Here is a 22,398-nt window from a genome sequence, read left to right on the forward strand (position 1 = left end):
TGCTAATGTAGAATTCAAATTATATTGGAATGAGAAGTTTCGGTACTTTCTAGACCTTATTTGGCCCTTAATTAGACACCATAAACCGTGGTTTAGTGTGTAATAAAGCACAAATAAAAGAACTCCAAAATACAATTTTCTTTCCTAGTACACCAGAGCCAGTTTTCTGTGCCCTGAAGTACAGGATGCTACTGGAAAATTTAATGGCTGTTTTAGAGGCCACAGATCCTAAGGAGTAATTTGCTTTCAGTATTTAACAAGGGGCTCCTACAAAACCTCTGTCTTCTTAGCCAGTGATAGTCTTATATATATATATATACACCAGGGGCAGATAGCATGGGATTTTCTTAATTTATTTTCCTGTTTAACCCGAGAGGGGGGGCATGCTGCTGATTAACAAATATGCATTAAGTTACACTTTGCTGAGCGTGTGTGTGTTTACACTGATGGTATTTTGACAGCAATGGCAGTTTGTGACAAATTGTTTCATTCTGAAGGTAAAAAGCTTGTGTTCCTCAGAGCTCCTGTAATGAGCCCCAGAACCGTGCCAGCTTTTGGAAGGGGTTATTCAGCAACGTCCAGCGAAATTAATGCTCAGAACAACAGAAAAATGCATGAAAGAGTAATCGAACAGTTCCTTAGGCTAAATATTTCAGCCATGAGAAAAATACCAGTTTGTGCATCTGGAAATACACTTTTACAGGACCCAGTGAGTTCTCATTGCCCTCATCCTCCATTCCTGATTTATGCCACTCACACTTTCCTTTTTCCTCTTGTTTAACACTGCAATGAAAATGAAATACTGGGTATATGCTGATGGCTTATTAAGTGCAGAGACTTCAGTAGAAATGAAATACCTGAAACATTAGATAACACTAGAATTTTATTTTTTTTAAAGCACAGCGTGGCGTTGGAGCAGAGCCTTGTGATTGGAATTATTGATCTCTTAGTCTTGAATGGTGTACGGTGGTGTATGTTGTGTAAGTGTGTTTAGAGGTAAAAGTTTGTCTTTTTAAATACACTCTGCAGCAGCTAATGTGGGGTTTCCCACAGTGAGTAAGACAGCATAGGTGGGTGGTTGGTGTCTTGGAAACTTGTACTAGGAGCAGGAAAACTGGATTTTGTAATCTCCTCGTCGCTTGTTCCATTACTGTTTGCATACATTTTTACAAGTATAAGAGGCAGAGATAAGACTGGTTGATGTGGTACTGAGGGGATGGAGGATGTCATGGAAAGGGAGCTCTTTGGGCCTTTTAATAGTTCCTGTCCAGATTTTTTTTCCTTACATTTGTCTATTTTAAGTTGAAGATTTCTAGAAAAATACAGTGTTTTAATTGATGCTAGATGGATGCTTCTGAAAGTCCTTCACAACTTGCTCAGTATTTTTAGTGTGCTTTTTATTCATAAATTCCCTGTGCTTTCTGATTCAGCATGAAATTTTCCTTTAGGCAGACATGCAAAATATGCATAGGAGTGTATGCTTTCTTCAAGTCCAGCAGGCACGGCAAGGAGGGGACTTGCTACTGCAGGCGTGTTGGAGGTGGAAGCCCACTTCTGGAATATGTCTTGGTAACACATCTGTGGGAACAGAAGGATGGGGGCAACTTTTTCTGCATGGTGTTTAAATGTCTTACAAAGCACTTTTCTTCTGGGTGTATATCAGGTATAGCTAGAAGCAAGGTATTCTTGGTTGTTGCTGGCACAGATACAAGATGTGCTGCACTCTTGTTCTACATCCGTCCTCTAATCTCTTCTTCTGTCCATGGCTCTGTGCTCTCATTCTTCCCCATTCACCCCTCTTCATTTCCAAGTCATGTCCTTTCTTCACAATGTCAGCACACTTGGCTTCCCCTCAATTCCTGATAATTGTTGCTGTTATTCATATAGTCCCAGCTCCCCAGAGGAACAGTCCATGCTGTTGTTTGTGAGATGCCTCTCCTTACTCCATCCACACCTACCTTTGACCTAGGCCAGCAGCCACTCGTGTACCACCACACACGTTTTAATAGCATCCATCTTTGTGTTAACTGCATGAAAATAAAAACAGCAATGTCTTTGTATTCTCTAAAATGTTCTGTTTCCAAAGACGTAAAAAAGTACTTTGTTTCAACGAGGTTACCAAAGCAAAGCCTATGTGAAACTTGTACACCAATCTTTAGTGAAGATAAAAACCCAAAAGCTTAGAAATAGTTTGGAACAGTCATGTCAGGGTAAAGTGAGTTTTGTTCAGATCAAATCCTTATGTTTGGCCAACTCATGTTCAGAACAGGGCCCCCAAATGCTTTCTCTTTCTGGGGAACTTAACTTAAAATAACCGATGGCTGGTAGCAGACCTGTGAACTTTTTCACTGCTAGGGAATTGATATTTAAGGCTCAATGGCTGCAGTTCCTCTCAGTCACTTTATATTCCTTGCTATAAGTGTGCTTGGAGAAGGATAGATTGGCTATAGCTCAATATTTCCATTCTGTATGACAGTCTGAGCTTTTTAAAGTCTGCACTTATATCTTTGAAGCTGCACTGTTTACTGTTTTTTTTTTTTCTTCCTGAATTCTACACGGTGCCCTGAGACATGGTTCTAGAAATAATCTTCTGTATTTTTGTAGACCTTATATGCTGTGATTGATTAGACATGACCTGGAAAAGACAGGTGAAGTCCTTGAAGTCTCCAAGGTACACGGTCCCATGCTGGATCATCAGAAGTGACTGCATTCACTTTGCAGACCTATCTGCCAATGCATACTTTTAGGATAAAGAGAGCTTCGTCTTTCAAAACACAGATTGCACTGGAGAGACGTAATGATGTGTTGCTGTGAACTCTTGTGGTGTTGCTCTAGCAGTTGAGATACTGGTGGAGTTCTAGGGAGGGTTAAACGTGTAGACAAATATCTACATGGTTAAATCTAATTTAGTTAGAAGTTACAAATCTCAGAAATCTGTTTTGAAAGGTGTGTGTATATATATATTTAGCTTATCAATGAAACCCTGTGTTTTTAACTTTTCTTTCTTTCTTTTTTCTTTTTTTAACTGAAAGTAGTGTCTTTTGTTAACACAGAAGGGGAACCTGGGTGAAACTTGTCAGCATAGGGTGTACTGCTTCTCCATAGCTGGTGAGTCAATAAGTAGGGAATGCAGGGTTATTTACAATAAGCTGCACGCATTAGGGGAGTAACCGCTGCAAAGGTATTGCATGAGGGTTGCTGCCTTCTGAGGAGTGAATTGTTTCTGGTGGTGTGTTGATGAGTGCCTTGCTTACAAGATGCAAGTACTGATGTTCCCTGGGTACCAGTGTGTCGTTGGGATCACTTAGGCAAGTAAGATTTGTGCAGAATCATTCTTTTAAGATTTCATTCATCAGGCTCTAGGAAAGAAGCTATTTTCTTCACAAGTGAGGATGGTGAAAATAATAATTTAAACCATCTCTGCAATACATATATTCTGTTACACATAGAATCACAGAATGGCTTGGGTTGGAAGGGACTTTAAAGACCACCCAGTTTCAACCCCCCTACGATGGGCAGGGACACCTCTCACTAAATCAGGTTGCCCAAAGCCCCATCCAGCCTGGCCCTGAGCACCTCCAGGGATGGGGCATCCACAGCTTCTCCCCTCTGAGTAAAGAATTTCCTCCTAAGGTCTAATCTAAATCTCCCCTTTTTTTTTGGTTTTAAACCATTCCCACTTGTCCTATCGCTATCTGCCTGTGTAAAAAGTTGTTCTCAAGTAAAAAGTTGCTCTCCGTAATGACATAACTCCCCATCAGTAACTACTAAGAAATGGTTTTCTTATGCACCACGTATTCAACCAGGCAACAGAAGGGTTTCACAGCTTTTCACTAAATTCTCCTCAAACACTGTAAGTGGTTAACTGTAGTAGTGTAACTGTGGGAATTCACAAATTACTAAAAGTATTTACAATTAAATGTTGGCTATTTTCAAAATCAAGATGTTTCACAGAGTGTTATTTAAGGTATCACCATACTACAGCTAAATTTTCCAATTAGTTAGGAATGGACTGCAGGCAGCTGAACAGTTAAGCTTATCCTTTTGACGTGCTTAGCAACATACATGGAGATCCCAGGATCTTCCTCTTTAATGAAAACTGGTGGAGACCGAAATTTCTCAAGAGCTCTGGGGACATGGTGTTGTGGAAGGAAAGAAACAGCATGTTAATAAGAGTTGCTATTTGTTTAGGCTTGTTTTAAAGGACTCTGTTGGATTTCATTTATTAACTGTATTCCCTTTCTCTGAAAGGGTAATACTGAATAAATGGTGGAAGTTTACTTTGTAATGTATCATGACAAATACAAAGTGTGTTACATTTAGTGTGAAATGTTCTCTTGGTGAAACTCTTGCTCCATTGACATCAGTAGGTGTTATTCCCATTGACTTCAGTACAGATAGTCCTTCTAAGAGAGATTTGAAATGCTCAATGTATTGAATGGAGTTTTGGGCCCCTCACTACAAGAAGGGCATCGAGGCCCTGGAGCATGTCCAGAGAAGGGCTACAAAGCTGGTGAAGGGCCTGGAGCACAAGTCCTGTGAGGAGCAGCTGAGGGCACTGGGGTTGTTTGGTCTGGGGAAGAGGAGGCTCAGGGGAGACCTCATTGCTCTTTACAGCTACCTGAAAGGAAGGTGTGGGGAGCTGGGGGTCAGCCTCTTCTCACCGACCTTCTCGCCACCATTCCTTGTGAAATCAGGAAATTTGTGTTGTTGCCTGAAAGAAGGTCAAATGCTTCTGGAAATTTGTGTTACCTAGACCATAGACTGAAAGGGGTAAGACACGTTCTGCAGTCAATACTGTCATGTGTATGCTCATTACTATTTTTCTTTGTAACCCCAAAGTGAAAAAAAAAATAGGGTTATAGAGTGACTGAAACTAGTCTTAAAATTTTGCTTAAGCAGAAAATTCTCCTTCATTTTCCCCTCTGGGAAATAAATAAATAAATAAACAAAGCAACCAGCAAACAGAAAAAGAAATCATTTGAAAATGTTCATTGGGTCAGGGAGCATAACTTAGTCAGGTTCCTAAGTATGTCATACCTAGTGAGCTAGGAAGGTGATTTGATAATTTCAAATACACTGAGTTAGTAACTGAATCAATCATGGGAGAGGATATGTTGAAACACTCTGGATCCTGCTGCCTAGGGCACTTTCATGAAGAGTTGTAAACTTGCAGACTTGAATCCAGGGAAAGTATATTGCAGCACGGTAAATCATATCGCAGGTGAGGGTCTTGACTACTCCTTACTGATAATTTATAGGGTCTTTTCTGTGGTATGTTTAATTTTATTTTTTTTTATGATATCTATGTGTATTTGTGTGTGTATACACACACACCTATGTTTTTATTATCAACCAGGTCGGAAATGTGTGTGAAATTAATACTTTTGATGAGATTCTATGACGTATGGAAGAAACTTTGCATATAAAAGGGAAGGGAAATGAGTGAAGTTTTATATCAGCATTGTACCTATGCAGTTCTGGGATGCTTCAGACATTGCAATCAGCCCTACAGATGTGGTACGGGTGATCAGAACTACAGGGATTTGTCCTCAGCTGCCACCACTCCGAGTCTTCTGCAGTGCCATGTCCTGAGGATTTCACCTCTTGCCAAGGGAGCCAACTTGGAAGTGAAACACTGGCAGTCAAATGTGTGCAAAATCAAATCCTCTGTCCGTAGTTACCTGTCTTCACTCCCTGGAGGAATGCTTGTCTTCATGGGACCATGGATTTTACTATCGCTTTACACTTCTGCAGACCCCTTATCTGGCGCACGGAAGTGGAGGCTGCTGTTTTCACTCACTAGTGGACATGCCACTAGCAAATATGCTTTATCTTTTTTTTAATTTAAAAATATATCTTCTTACAGTATACTGTGGAAGAGAAAGGACTAACTTTTATGGGAAATGAAAAGAGACAGACTAATCCAAAGATGTGTGTTTGTGGCCGAGATAACCACGATGGGTGGGTGTATCTGTCTTTTCCAAATGAGTAGGCTCAAATGCAGCCATCTGCAGTGAGCGTGCTCTGGAGTGCTTTTTCTGTCAAGTGCCATAAGATCTACCGAAGCGTACCTGGTGATGCGGTGATGTGAACGCCCTGCTTGTACGCTTTGGGTCCAGGGTGCCTCCAAACGTGCCTTTCAGCTGTGCACAAAGCTGTGCCTGCAGCTCTGCTGTTTCTGTCGTCAATGCAGCCTGGGACTGGGCCTCAAAAGGCATCCTAGACACCTGCAGTGCCAGGTAGACACAAACCTGCATGTTGTACCCTGTGAGCAGAAAAAAAAAAAATATATGGAACTCATCTTTGGAAAAATTTGGCCCCCAAATATTTTGAGATCCCTGGATGAGAGGTGCTAAGGATGTGTAAAGTATTGCTACCAGGGATTCGATAATCGTTTCTTTACGTGCAGTTTTGTTAATTTCTTTATTTTGTGCAAGATAAATTGCTCCATGTGCCTTCAAGCAATCTTAATTTAATGCAGTAATGACTTTGAGTGATTGAAGAACTAATCAAGTCCAGCCGCCAGTTCTCATCCTTTAGCGTAAGAATGATGAGCCTGTAGGTACCTTTCTCCCCATCCCTCCTCACACTACAGCTCCCCAGGAATATGGAGCCCTGAAGGATAATCAGACTGCTTCTGTTTGCACATCCAAAGGCCACAAGTCATGGCCTTGATAGGGATAGGAAATGGTGTAAGGATTTGCTGTTATTGTTGATTTAATTCATGCAGGAAGGAATGAATCAGAGCACAAATTTTTTAATCATTTAGTAAGACAGACAACAAACACCAGGTACTTTTGTTTGGGTTAGGCTACAGAAAATTGGCATTAGTCCATAATAACAGAACTTGGAAAAGAATCTACAAGAGCTGAATGATGTGAACTTTCCTAGGAGAGAACTCAAGATCTTAGGAACCACATCTGTGTAAGAATCTGTTTTGTTCCCAAATAGAAGTTTTCTTTATCAAGTAGCATACATATCAACATAAGTACGGCTTCTCAATCCTGCCATGTGCGTGCATTCACACACAGTCATGTCTCTTATACTTAATTTCTGTTTAACCTTTATATATTGTCTTTTGAGTATGTTAGATGTGTGTTTGTTTTTTTTTAAACACTCATCTCAGTCATTCAGAGCAAGTTTTATTTCAGACCAGCCTGATTTGTTTTTCTCTGAGAATTTTCTTTTTTTTTTTTTTTTTTTGTCTCTTTAGCGTAGAAGAAAGCAAAACACGTCCTTGTACATTTTGTCACTGCTACTGAGGGTTTAGGAGCTCTGTTCCTGTAACGTACCCCCGGTATACTTGATGACAAAATAATCAAGATACTTGAAATGCAAGCATGGAAGGGGAAAAGAGTTGTTGTCAAGACAAAGCAAACTCTGGCAAAACTTGTGTAAAATTGGCTGTCTGCATCCAAGTCAAAATTGCAAAACTCCTTTCTATGTTTTCTGTGTTTTATATTTCGTCAATGATGTATGCTACAATTTTTAAGAGGAAAAAACTTGAGGGGGAACATTTTTTCTTTAACTGAATTCATTGATTAAAAGACATTTTAAAAATACTCTCCAAAAGTTTCAATTCCAAACCCAAATTTCAAACGCATACTAGCTGACTTGAAATGTAGATACATAGAAGTGTAAAACTGCCATACATTTATTCTACATGTGATCTGTCCTGCATCTACATCAGACCTGTCTTGTCCAGTAATTGCTCTACATATGACAGTGTAGATTTAAATTTTAAAACCATCTTACTCTTTCTGAGATTCTTTGTTTGCATTTGTTAGATATGAATTTGAAGTGAATGTATGTTTTAATGACATACAGCAGGGGTAAGCTGTAACAAAGATCTGTTGGTAAATATATGGTTGGCACCACAAGAGACAGTTTAAACCTCAAAATTTTGAGTCTGTCACAACAACCGAGTTGAATATTTTCATTTGTCTCCATGTTCTCTCCTTGCACCTCCAAGCTCGGTCATTGCAAGCGATGACAATGCCCAAGGTCCTGTGCTGGGTTCTGATGCGCGCTTGCCAGTGCAGCCTACTGGAGGATGCTGCATTCTGATCGGGTAAGAATCATGGTGGCAATTTGACAATCTCTGAATATTATTTTTGAAAAATATTAAAAGTGTTATAGAAATATTTTCATGCAATATTAACATTATTGTAACACCAGTATAGAAGCATAAATTACCAGATGAGTCAGAATTATGGCCCTTTTCCTGCTGTGTGTGGGCAGACCCCTGCATCTGTGCTCATTACAGGTTTGGGACCTAAATGTATTAGATGTGTACTGGAGGAAAATGAGCCTACAAAGTATTTTAATGGAAGGAATACGTTGCTCTTGGATATGGGGAAAAAAATCATCTAAGGACAGGAATTTCCTTGTGCTTTTAAAAGACAAGTATGTTAACGTGGGAATGTCTCTGGAAATTCTTGTAAGATTAATGACAAAACTGGAAAAAAAAAAAAAGTAATGCAGCTCAAATTAATGTCTTGAAGAAAAGAAGAAGTGTATATTGTATTTTATTATTATTATATTATATTCAGGAGATTCCAGAAAGGATTTGTGTAAGTGGGCTGTGGTGGTGGTCCAGTGCTTCCTTCTCTATATTTATATGTAACGTACTAGCATATAACACAGTGTGGTAGTACTATTAACTCTTTGTGACAACGGTTTTCCCAGAGTCATAACTGTAATTTCATTGTCTGCCTCTCGTCAGGGGAACACTGAAAACGCTCACTAATAGGCATCTCTCGTTTCATCTGACACCTTTCTTCAAACAGAAGCCTGCAGGTTATTGACGAAGACATCCTGTTGTTCGGGATCCTGAGATTTGTCTTCGTTTTTAGTTACTTCAAAGATTTCTGTCTGCAGCTCTACTTTGTTTGGGTTTTCTGCCTCTGTGAAAGTAGCATGTTCAGTGTCTGTCACCTGGGTTGACTTTGTACAGTAGACTGAGTTAAAGTGGAAACAACAGCACCTATTTCAGAAAACCAAAATGTTGTGCTTTTGCCCAGGAAAGTGGAAATTACAAGAGAAAAGCATCAAAGAAGAAAGAGGCAAATGAGGAGAAGTGGAATTTAATTTCTCTTAGCTGAAGCTGCTTGGGTGGACCCTGCCTCTAGTGCTGGAGCAACCATGTTGTAGACAGCAGGATTAAAAATTTCTGTTCTCCCCTGTAATTAAAGGATTGATTATTCCCAACTTTCTCTGAACTACCTCATGCTCATTGTCACATGATGATGTTGTGCTAGTTCTTCCTCCCATCTCTGGGTCATTCTTGGTGAAAGAAAGAGTGGCTCCTCTTTCTGTTCCCCCTTTGCTGTCACCTCTGGGGAACATAAAAAATAATCCCACCCAATGCTTTCCAGAACTACTGATAATTTGTCCTTTGTGCATACTTCTTACTAAAGGCATATCCTGAGGGTCAGATGGACACAGCAGTTTGCAAATTAATATTCAGAGCAGCTGCACAGACCCCTGCTTTTTCCTTCAGTTTTATTAATCAATTAGGAAAATTTGATTAGCTCCAGTTGTTTGTGAGAATACAAATCAACTTTTTTTCTTCTAGGTCGTCCTCTGAAATGTGCAGTCCTTGTGACGTGCTGATTTCTTTCTCTTGAACCAATTTTCATTTAGTCAGTTGAATTATCATTCCACCCAACTCCTTCCTTTGCTGGAAGTGTGATATTCATTGTGAGCTTTTTCTTGGCTTTGTAAAAAGGTTCAACGTGAGTATCAGAAAAAGCAATACCTGGAAAATATTTTGATAATCTCACAGTTCAGGGTATGTTGTTGGGTTTCTGTGGTGACCACACACAATATGAGAGTAACATATATTATTAATTTGGCACAGGTGGGGGCAGGATAGGGAAATCATCTCTGTTACTTCCCTTGTTCAGCTTTGAAATCTCATGCTTTTGTGTTAGGTGCTCATGAAATTGCAGACTGTGAGTGGGATTTCTATAGCAAAATGTAGACATCTACATCTGATTTACTCGCCCAAGGCTCCCTGTAAGGGGAATGGAGAGAACCAGGACAGATGAATCGCACCCTTAGGGAACCTGTTTTTTACCTTTGTGCTGAGGTGCAATAACTCATAGCCTGCAAGTGCCTGTTTGGCTAGTAAAGGAGATTGGGGTAACAGCAGTGTTGTGGTGTCTGCATTCTGCACCCCAAAAGGTGGATGATGAATGTGCCATTTGTGTCTGGTTTGCGCTTATGTGCTTGCAGGTACGTGGTTATTTGTTGTGCTGCGTGAGCTTTGAGTTCCCAGAAAAAAGCTTTATCCACATAGAAATTACTTGAAAAACTAGATGGGTTTAGGTTTCCATGTGTGAGAAGTTGGAAATCAAGGAACGTGTAAGCTGAATTAGCATGTTTTCCAGTAGGTGCATTTGGCTATATATGTCAGCAACTTAAAAAAACAAAACAAAACAAAAACAAAACAAAACTACCACGTAAGTACACAAAACTTCAGCAGTATGTCAAATTAGTAACTGAGAAGTGGCTTAAATGATGCTGTTTTTATAATCACCTTTGAAAACTGTGTCCCCCATGCACTTACAGAAGTGTGCAGGTGCCTTCCTGCTGGCGTAGAGCTGTGAGCTCTTAGTATAAATCAGATTTAGTCTCTGCTCCATACATGTAAGCCATGTAATACGCCTCCCTCTAATTCTGTCTTAAACACCAGTGAGATACACCACCTGCCCACAAACAAGTATTATTTGATACTAAAACAGAAGTGACCAATGAATCAAGACAAGTTACAGTAGCACCTTAACATAGCAGTTCCAGTTTCTTTTCATCTTCTGTTTTGTGTATGTGCAGATAGGCATGGTTTATTGAAACAAATGAAACTGGAGGACTTTGTGCTTAAAAGGGAGGAGTGACCTTGTGTGGTTTAGATCTGTCAGGTAGAACATGTCCAGAAAGACAGCTTCTGGTAGAAAATGAGCTTTTCCAGCCCTTAAGTCTAGGCACCTGTCCTGAGAAGCATGATCCAGTAAGTAGATCCCAGCCCATAAGTTTTCTATGTAATCAATGGGGATACGTAGATACCCTGATTGGTACTAACACAACTGAAGGGTCACAGCTCCCGCTTGTCTGGAGCTCAGAACTAGGATCTACTCAAGATCCAGACCCTGGAAATGTGTTCTGGGGAGCTGTGTAAATCACAGCAGATTTTTTGCAAGAATAAACCTATGGTGTATCAGAAGCAAAGCATCACGATTGTCTGAAGAGATAAAATTCACAGATTATAATTCCCAGAAAGTCCTTCCCTGTCAGGTCACACTCTATACAGGAGGCACATCACTTTCTTGGTCTGTTTGAAACCGGACAGTTTTGAAGCCAAATGTGCAAGATTCACAGTAATGGAAAAATAAGATGCAGCCTGACCGTGTCCTGACAGCTACGTACAATACTGGGACAACCACAGGATTCAGCAGCAACCTACCTGCAGACAAAGCCTCTCCCTGACAAATGAACAAACAAAGAATCAAAAACTTCAGAGAAGAGCAGTGACTGTGTCACGAAACCACTATGAAATGGAGGCTTGAGGTACCCAAAGTACCCTTCTGAATCAAGCGACAGAGTTCAGTCCAAATGATGCCTCCGCTGATGTTGATCCGGCTAGATCAGTTCAAGAGCACGCTGTAAGTTCATTTAGTGACACAATAGAGGTAGTGGAGGGCTGCTGACACAGCTGAGTTTCTCCTGGCTGGTAGTGTTTTGTCAGCGCCGGTCAGTGTTTTACACACAAGTGGTTTCAGCAGAATCATCACCAGTGAGCAGCAGTCTCTTTTTGGCTTTTCACCTTACCTCTCAGCCAAAGAAAGGCAGGTTTAGAACAGCAGTGTTACGTGGAAGCTGCCTCAGAGAGCCATGTGCTGGCTCACAGAATCAGATGGCCCAAACCAATATGTCAACAACTGCCTACAAAATGCAGGGATGGTGTTCCTAGGGTGCCTGGAAAACCAGTGTGCCTCTTCCATGTGAGAACCACTGTGCTGGACATCAGGGGTCATGGGTGGTGAGGGACGTGGGCACCAATGTGAACATGAGCCTCCAGCTGCTGCTGAATGGAGCTTATATCCAAGGCCATGCTTCTGGGCCGAGGCCACGTGCTGGGGTGTGGAAGGACCACTCCTGGGCTGTAGTTCGTGCTGCTGTCCACTTCTGTGTTAAACTGAGGAACGACGTTTTTATATTCAGTACTGACAACATCTTCTAGATAGCTTTTACTGTATTGCAATTGGATTACTTGGTCGTCTTTAAATCCGCACTTGAAGGAAAACCCTGCGTATGTGTATATGTGCACACAGACACGCACAATTTCATTTTTATTTTGGAAGATACTTGTCAAATAACGATTCCTGGATGAAATTCCTACTTTTATATGTTGGTGGATCATAATTTGCATTATAGCTACTTCAGAATACTTTTTTGTGCAGTAAAGTGGCTTTTTATAGCAGGTTCCTCTGTAATTCAGATATCGTGATGTTACCAGATAATTCACAAAACTGGTAAAAATATCTCCTCATGATTTTATGTGTGATTGCACTTTTAAAGGAGCAGAAACGAAAAAGAAGATCACACATCTGAATCAGAAGGATAATATTTATATCTGAATTGAGTAACCATGTAGTTCTATTGGTGTTTCCCATGTTCTGTCAGTCCTCCTCCTCTTGCACGATATAGCCTGGTTTGGATCTTCTCAGTGTTTATTACCTGACCTTAAAAGCTCAATCTAAATATTTGGTAAGTTGAGTGATGTTCCCAGTGTACTAACAGCTGCTTATGCACTTATGGGTGAGGAAAATAGAAGAGGCTGACCTCTTAAATAGAAAGAAAAATAGGAAAATAGAAGAAAAATAGGAAAATAGGAAAATAGAAGAGGCTGTAGCTCTGTAACTTTTATTTTTGACATTCACAGGATGCTTTTAGAAAGTGGTTAAAAATTAAATTTTCCAGTATTCAGCTGCAGAGGAGGAGCTGGTATTTTCAGATGTGATAGGAGGAGTGATGCTTTTTGTATGTATCCATGTATTCATTCAAATTTCTGCAAAAGGGTTCCTCTGTCACAAGGCCTCCAGATGCCAGTGAGAAGAGATCAATCTGGATCTGTCCTGATAGTTAGATATTACAAATTCCAGGCTAAATTTATTTGCTAACCAGTGTATATGCATTTCTTGTTGTTCAGCTCTTTTCCTATGTGCTTTTAACACTGATGTAGTTAAAGAAATCAGTGTTATGTTCTTGCATGGTTTATGCGGGTAACTAAATGAGCTCTTTTGGTCTCCTCTGCTCAGGCAAGCTCCACTCCCAGGTCATCCCAGGAGCCTTCTCCTCCAGCAGAACGTTGCAGGAGGTTTTTCTCTTTCCTCTCTTACAACAAATACAGAGAGAGAGGCCTGTCAGAGCCATAATTTAGTCTTACAATAATTTAGTCTTACAATTCAAGAATTTTCAGTGGGTGGCTACCAAGATACAACACTGACAGATAGACTCATCGGTTTACCTAGACTGAAATTATTGCTGCTCTTGAAGAGGTTCTCTGGGAGATGGGGAAGCTCATTCCTCTTATGCTTTTCTTCTGGCCATTCCATCTCTGTCTTGCATTTCTTTTCTTTCATTCCAGTTTTATATTCTGCCCTCATACATTTACTTGATAGATTTTTCTCATTTGTTGCATTTTAATGTCCACTAATCCTTGAATTCTTAAGTACTGACCAAGCCTAATTGTTACTAATTTCTAATTTTACTTATTATTGATGTATTGACTTAACAAAGTGAGAGATACCTTTCTGTACTACTTCTACAGTAAGTAAAACGTCACAGGCCACTGTTTCCTGCTCTCTCATTAATTAATTTCCTGTCTTTGTTCAATACACCTTGCATTAATGAGGGTTTAGAAGGCATTTACTTGGAACTTTAATACGTATATAATTACAGTACATACAGTACATAAATTACATAAGGTAACAATATATGCAATGTTGCATAAATGCTTTAAAAAAAAAGTCCAGTATGTTTTTGTAGGCCATCCATGGTACCCTGTTTCTATAGCAGCATATAAAAAATGAACATTTTGAGCCAGGTACATCATGAGGCTTTCACTGTGTTCTCCACAGCTTTTCTTTTTACAGGTGAGGTTTTGGGAGAGCTTTGTACAGTGATACAGTTTTGCCATCTATCAGAAATGCATTATATCTACCATATTGTGGGGTTGCATTAGTTGCTCGTAGTCACGCTGTGATGAATGGGCACACTTGAGCTGGTTGGTCTCTTGCTTTCCTCACTCATTTCCAGGTAATGAACTCGTAGCTTTTAATAGATGTTATTAATCTGTAGCTGCCTGACATTACATTTCGTACTATTGAATGTAATCTTATTGTGTTACTCAAAAACATTTGACTCTGTGTGCAGTTCAATCTTTCTCTTAATTGACCTTGCCTCCTGAATTTGTATTGCAAGAAAACTTCTTCATCACAATTATACTTCTTGTGCAAAGACCACTGAAGTAAAAAATAAATACAGGCAATCCTAATCCCAGTTCTGTGAAACTTGATTAGTCATCCTCCATTAGCCTACTATCCCTCTCAGATGTATATTTTCCTGCCTTTTCTTTAGTTTGTTTGCCACCAACCTTTTATTCAACCAATTATTCTACTAACCCAAACCTCCTCCAGTTTAACCAATGGTTTCCCATTTGGTGATGTATCCAGTACTTTACTAACATTCAGGTCAAATACGTTTCCCTCTGCTAGAAAAATCAACTAGTTTACCAAAGAATGCTCTTGCTACAAGTCTGGTGTGATCTTTCTTTGGAAGATCTGTATTTCCTTTTTTCTTATATTTCTTAGATTTACCTCTGTCTTTGAAGGTCCTTTTCTTTCAAAAGTGTCACGTACTATTGGTGTCTGGCTGAAGCCATATGTGCTGTGTAGATCAAAATAAAACATTGCATAGACAGGCTAATGAGTGCTTTAATCACCTTTCTAAAAATGACTGCTAGTTTTGATCTTCAGTGTTGATGAAACTATCCCCTGGTGGACCTGCAGTTATACCTGGGACTTCACGTGCTAGCTCTTTGGACACACGGACCAATATTGACTCATTCTTCCCTTCTGCTCTCCCATCTGTCAATATCTGTATGTTGTGACATGTCCTGTGCTTGGATAATCAGCTGTCAGGGGCTGTGCTCTTGTGGCTGTACAACACCTAGAGCACCCAGTAACCGGAGCATCCACAGCTAAAACGAGGCAGTCATTAAGAATCAAGAACGTACCTACCATTAAGAATTCATTTGTCACATTTTGCTTTTCGTTTTGGTTTGGTTTTTGTTTCTGTTTGGAGAAGCTTTCACTTCCCTTTAGGAGCTCCTTCTAAAACAGGCAAAAGTAGCTCATCCTGTGTGTTTGATGTCATTTATTGTAAGATAATGATGTATGATGTTGTATTTTTTCTCCTTTTATACACTCATTGTCCTTGAGTTTCTAAAATAGAGGAGGGAGATAGCTGTTAATATCCAGAAGCCTCTTGTTCTTCAAGTGAGAAAGATTGTCCCAGATGAAAGAAAACCCGCTTGTACTAGGGTTGGTAAGACAAGGTACATCAGCACGAATGAAACATGCTGAAGACAAATTATTTTCCCCATGTTCTCTGAAACACACACATTCTCTGCACAACAAATGAGACTTTTTCAAATTCTGAATGCTTTTGAAAGTGCAGAAGCAGTGAGGAGGTTTGATCCATAGTCATAACCAGGAAGTTCCTGTATTTGTTTTGTAAACCTGTATTTAAAAATATGCCAATCCTTGCCGACTGTGACTGTTTTTTAGATGTTGTTTTTGCTGAGTTCTATGCAGCCAATCGCACCCCTCTTAGTATAGAAAATCTGCTAAGTGGGCGTTAGGTGTAAAGACAAAATGTCTGTTTACTTAAAATTAGAAGACGCACAGTGCTGAAAAAGTTTTGTAATGTCTTAACCTAACTGTGCATCTCTTTATCAGCTAAGTGTTTGAAACTCCTGTGCCATACTAGTATGTCACTCATCAGTGTGTTGAAAAACACTGGTTTAGAAACTAAATTAAGTTAAAGCAGGACATAAGTTGAGATGAATCATCCTTTGCTCATCTTCTTAAGCGTAACTGTCATTTAGTTATTTTATGCCACAGCATAGCATAGAGTAGCACAGAAATGTTTTATGTTACCTGATTTTGCTATTTAAAATGGCTAATGGTAAGCAGCATTGACGTTACTGAGTTCATCCTCAGTTGAAGCATGCCTCTGTTTTTAGTGTGGTTAGTTTAACCTCTATGGTTGTCTTCACCCCCTGCTTGCAACATCTGGTCAGGATAATTGGTTTTAATATTTTCTCTCATTCCTTTAGCACTTAACAGGCCAGTATTTTATAGTCCTTCACTAATATTGTGCCTATTAAGTATGGTGGCCTTGATTTTAAAAACAGCCATTGAAATTTGACAGTTGTCAGATGACTAACATGTAATACCAGCATTGTTTGGAGATCTGGTTCTTTTTAAAAGACTGTGATTGGGCACCCTGAATCCTTAGTTACATTAAAAATGAAGAAAATACTATAAATAGCCCTACCAATTCTGCATCTCTACTGGAAAATACGATTAAATAGATGCTCATTCTGACCTGTGCTTCAAATAACAACAAACCCAGAATATTTACTAACTCTGAAATGGCAAATTTGCTGGTATTTTACCTGCAAAATAATATGCACTTACTGGGTCTGAAGCATAGCCAGGGAGTTGTTTTTAAGTGGTTGAAAAGCTCTTCTTTCCTTTGCATTTGTGCATTAAAAATAATGTTTTTTTTTTCTTTTTCTTTTTTTTTTCCCCTCCTGTATTCAGGTAAGGAAGGAAAAAGATCTGTCTACTTCTCTGTTTTGCTTCTGTATTTGCAAAACCACTCCCCATCCCTTAAGTCATGTAAGTCATGCAAAGCCAGCCTCTGCTGCATGTAGGTTGGCTTCGTAGGTCGTCATATACAGTGGCTCTTGCTGCTGTCAGTAACCCTGAGTTTAAAAAAGCAGGAGTTGTTGAGTGACTTGCAGGAATGGATATTAAAGAATCAGCTCAATTATATTGAACACCATCATCTTCTCTGTTCAACTTCCATTCGCCTGTTCTTCACTGGGGTGTCCTATGTGAAGGATGGCGCTGTACATCAGGATTTGCTTTGTAAGAACGATAAGCGAAGTGCTTCTGCTGAGTCTCGAAATTGCGATGTTGTTCTGGGTACAGACACAAAGCTTCAGACAAATCATCTGAAGGAGAGGGCTTTGAATTGCCTACTGATAACAACGGTTAAAATGCTTGATGGGGTCAGTTTCTGTACAAAGACATGCACTTGGTATTAGAAGCCACTGCTTGCAATGAAATTTTACCCTTTGCTTTCATATGCTACACACCCTGCTTTTGCCTTCTTAAATAGCGGATAGAAAACATTGAGGCCACCAGGTTATTTCCAAGTAAGTAGTGTAAATATGTGTTAAAAAGCATTGCTTGTAGTAACTCAGTTCGTCAGTGAACCTGTTTGCTTTGCCCCCACTTTTTTCAGTTAAATAAAAAAAAATATAAAAATCTTAAAATAGCAAACATAATGACTTTGTTAGGAACAATAAAAATAGGTGATTGAATTAGCATATCTTTTCCTGGCTGAGTATTTGATAAAACTTTTGAAATTGTGATTCTGCGGGGACTTTGTAAGATGATAGGCTAATGGTTTTGAGTGTAAGCCCACTATGGAGAGCAGCATGTACTAAGGAGAAGGAGAGTATGACCTTAGTTCATCTGGTAATGAATTCTTTTGAATTCAAGACTATTTCTAAACAGTATTTTTAAAGTGTTTTCATTTGCTCATTTGCAGATTCTGTTTCTGTAAAACATTGAGTTAAGCGAAAAGATTGTGAAGAATTCATTAACAATTCAGTTAGTATTGATGGGTTATGATACAGTTCACTGAATCAAACCATGCAAATTACCTGCATATTTCTAATCGGTCTAGAAAAAACAAATTCATACCATTTTCTGTATATTTTTCTGCACTTTTATATCTCTTCAGTTGTGTTAAACTGAGCAAAAGAAAATTAAAACCTCAAGCAAGTTACGTTCTCTTTCCTGCTTGTCATGTCTACCACAAGCTTGAGCTGATTTCAGTGGCACTTTGATCACATCAGTTGAAGATAGAGCCTCAAATTTTATATAGTATCTAAATCTCTAAGTTTCAGCTCTTATTTCTTGTATCTTCAAACCTCTTATTATTCAGCTCATCCTCATACTTTGTGGGAAACAGAGGCTATTATTTATGATAGTGTCCATTGCAGAAATGTGTGTAAAATTACTTGATGGTAAGTCACTTGACAATAAATGCAGAAAACTCCCAACCAATCATAGCTTCAAATATCACAGTTTTTTGCTAAAACTAGACCCATTTAAGAAAATATTTCAGTGTGACTGTCTGTGATTGTTCATGCCTAATTAATTGCTACTGACTTTGAAAATGTTTTCTGATACTTTAAACTTGGGTATCCTTTTGTTATTTTGAAATCAGTGATATAAACAGTAAAAACAAAACATAGACTGTTATAATGCCATTTACATTGGCCACTTTTTTAATAAAGCAATTGAAAAGCTATAAGCATGTCAGGAGAGTGATCAGATTAATACACTCAGTTCTGATGTACTGTAGTTATTGTTAAAATATTAATGACTTCATTGTAATGAAAGGAACTAAGGTTTTACCTACCACTGTGTCTGAAATTATTAGGTTTCAGACACAGTTGGACAGTTCTGAAGTAAGTTTTTATGATATAACATAATTTGAAATTTAAAATTTAGTTATACTCTGCAACTGACATCTAGTCCATAGGATGTAAAACTGAGTTTCTTGCCCAGTTGTGATCAGATGATGGACTTCTGATATTTTTTGCAAGAGTACAAAAATATAGCCGAGAAAGCAACTGAAGTCCTCATTTAAATTGCTTAATTTTTGATGTGGGCACAGTATTGCCCACAGAACATGGCCTGTATTCCAAATGCAGATTCTTATGGCTGCTTTTAACTTCTAAGGTAAATATTCCTTTAAAGTCAGTGTTGTCATCTGTAGGGGCAGAATGTAGGATAGCATTTACAGGAGAGGGAATATCTATGTAGCTGATAAACCTTTTGCAATTTTCCAGTTGCAATACTGAAAAAGTGTTACATTCTTTCCTATTTCAAATGCATTTCTTCACTGAACATCTGGTGAGTTCCCTAGAACTAGAAAAGCAGAAATGTCTTCCACACATTTTCCCTGTAATTTAAAGCCAAATTAAATTTCACTGTATTTATTCACGTTTTGATTTTGCTTTCCATGTACCTTTACTTGTAGGATTGTTTGGGAGGACAGCATATTTAAAGAAATAGCTACAAATATTTTATACAAATAATTAATATGAACTTATCACAATCATTCAAAGTGGGGCCCTGTTTTAAAGGTTCTCATTTATTCAGTAAGGGAGCAGATGAACATCATGCATCCTAATCATTCACATAACTCAAATTTAAGATAATTAGTATTTTGAAAGCTTTGTTTGAAGTGAAAATTACTTGTAGATCTTTCAATGTGAATAATTTTCAAGAACAAAAGGTTTTAAAAAAGAGTTGTGATACTTTGGCAAGGTTTTGCAAAAAGCCAGTATACAGAGTTCTTCAGTTGTTTCAAATATAATCTTTGTTTTTCAGCATTACGAAATATTATCTCTTAAAATTTGTCTTCAGTAGTGATTTGAATGCTTAATTAATACTTTTAGGCATTAGGTAATTTTAAGAGTATCTTTCTCCTATAAGAGTAAGTCCACAAAAATTATGAATCCATTGTCACAACAGTGGCAGAGTTCAGTTACTTCTGCAGTCATAGGTTGGCATTATAGTCATTTTAATGCCACCTACATTATCACAGTATTCAGCCAGTCATGCATTAAGTGGCACAATTAACATGTGTCATGTGTGCTTCATGTTGGCTTTGGAAAGCTGGATTCGCAGGATGGTTATTTATTTTACTAGAGGGCGTGTGATGCATTTCTGTGTCCTAATTTTAGAAAAGTAGACCTGAAGATGTGTACCTGAAGCAGAAGGCAGTGGTAGTCTATATATCTTTTGAGACAATTGTCGGTATTTCAGCTGATCTGTGAGAAAGCCTGTTTCTGCCAGCTGAGCTTTTCCTTTTGAAGTGGAAGATTCCTTGTGATGCATGGGCATTGGCTACTGCTTTAAATCCTGGAGCTCCCTGGAGGTCTTGGATCTTTAAAGACCTTGGAGATGAGACCTGGGTTAGGGGACAAAACGTGATGGCTGAGTAAACGCTTTGGTAGGTTCAGTTTCTTGCCTGAATTGGACTTTCGGCTTGTAAAATGTCTGATGCTGGCATCTCTGCATTTCAATTCCAAGTAGTGGGAAATTCACAAGATCACTTGTTTTTCTCAAATTTTACCATCTTGGCCTGAACTCAAATGACAGCAGCTGTTCTCATGAGATTTCTATTGCAGCCAACTGAAAAACAGCCTTTTCCTTTTCAGATCTAACCACCTAACAACAGTGGTAGTGACTTTAGTTCACGGTATTAGAATTCCATATATCCCTTCCTGCACACCACGTGCATATTAAATGTAAGGTGGAGGTGTATTCCTGTGTGTTACGTATTTATAGTTTTTACTGAATGGAGTTGTGCATTTTATATATGGAAAATATGGCATAGTGCTCCAGTGTCCAGCATTTACTTTTTAGTATGCAGTGTGTTCACTGAAGATTTACGTGTAGGATCTTTAAAAGGAGAAATTTTCCTCTAGGGAAGAACTGACTGAGAATGACTTCCATTTTCAGCTACATGCAATGGCATTGAAATAACAACTACTGTTGCTTGATCTCTGCCAACATTCACTTGCCCTTCTTCCTATCCCTCCTTCAGCAACATATGGAGCATCAACAGACTTGTGGGCAGCTTGGCTTGACCTGAAAAAACAGAAAGCAATACTGATTTTAAAAATAGGGTGCACAAACCAGGCAGCTTGTGCCTCCGTCTCACGGAAACAGGAGGAGTGGCAGAGGTCGGAAAAGGACTCTGTGTGGTGAGGGGATTAGGGGTGGGTAAATAGGGGAGAAGACAGGATCTTCTCCATGCTTTTCTTGTAGGTATGTGTGTTCCCTGGTGAGGTGCAGGACCATACCCTTCCACTGTCCTTGCTGCAAAGTGGAGAAAGGCTCTTCAGGGGATGTCAAGTGCTGGTTCCACACATCTCTTGGTGTTCCTAACATGTTGGCTTTCAGTTCCTAGTTGTCCCTGTGAATGCTCCTAATAGTCACCTTTTTCCTTGCCTCCATTGCAGGGTAGGCCTCATGCGAGGCTGGTGGCTGGGGGACGCAGTGAGTGGGCCTCTCACTGCCCCGAGGCAGAAGGTGCCTCTTCAGAGAAATGCAGGTTCTGCTTGCTTTGGGCAGTAGGGGAGGGGGAAACCACTGAGCACATAAAATACTAGTGAATAGCCGTTTGAATGAGACCTTTTTGTTTCTCTCAGCCTTTCTCCCGTCTCAGCCCATAGCAGACCTATAAGCCTGGGAGCCTTTTGGTGAACAAGCTTCCTCTTCCCCAGTGTTGGTGGGCAGGTCTACAACCTTCTGGCTAACAGATTCTTTAATCCCACGAAGGATATGTAATTCCCAGCCAGACTGAGAGGGGGTTCACATTCAGATCAAGGGCTGTAAGAGCTGAGTGACGTGTTTGAAACTTAATACTGGATGTGAAGTGTAGAAGGGCAAGTGTCTTTCTCAGGCTGTCATGATAGTAGTTGTCATACTTACACCTCGCTGTGCTGATAGAAGTAGCTGATCACTGTAAAGATCAAGCACACTGGCGTATGTACAACATACCTCTGGCTACTCAGATGCCATAGAAGAAGCAAGTCGGGTTACAAAAATTCCTGGTATGTTATCTATCCAAATCCAAACCTGTGCTAGTATGTGCTTACTTAGAAACTACAGATGGGATTGAGTTTAACAAATATAAAAGTGTGTCTGTATCTGAAATATACATCTGAGTTTGTTATCCTAAATTCCCATTAATAATCACTGGAGAGGAGTGTGGGGTGCGATTCATCTTATCCTAAGGTAGAGCCCAAAATAGATGAGTCATGACTTACAAGTGCCTGTTTCTCTACACTGACTATAAAAGGAGCCTAGAGTGAGTAGCTCAGATAGAGATAGCTTTTTTTTTGGAGGTGTGTGAAGATAGGCAAGATGAATCCCACTCCTTGTGTCAGTGGTGCAGCATGGAGCTGCTTGGCAGCAGTTATGTGTTGGAACAAAGTCCTCTTGCTCA

General features: G+C 39.4%; 1 protein-coding gene across 30 annotated transcripts in view; it reads left to right on the top strand.

Annotated features, from left to right (window-relative positions):
- The window catches only part of RIMS1 (regulating synaptic membrane exocytosis 1), a 317,413-nt gene that overhangs the window by 19,971 nt on the left and 275,044 nt on the right, over positions 1-22,398 (top strand). For 23 of the 30 annotated variants that reach the window (XM_083830868.1, XM_083830867.1, XM_083830840.1 and 20 more), the window contains exon 2: positions 7,976-8,074. The exons of the other annotated variants lie outside the window; for them this stretch is intronic. In XM_083830868.1, the coding sequence (XP_083686994.1) occupies positions 7,976-8,074 (99 nt within the window). The remainder of the gene's footprint in view (positions 1-7,975; positions 8,075-22,398) is intronic. 30 annotated transcript variants of the gene reach the window in all.

The sequence above is a fragment of the Anser anser genome, assembly GCF_964211835.1.
Source record: "Anser anser genome assembly, chromosome: 3".
In the NCBI taxonomy this organism is placed as follows: domain Eukaryota; kingdom Metazoa; phylum Chordata; class Aves; order Anseriformes; family Anatidae; genus Anser; species Anser anser.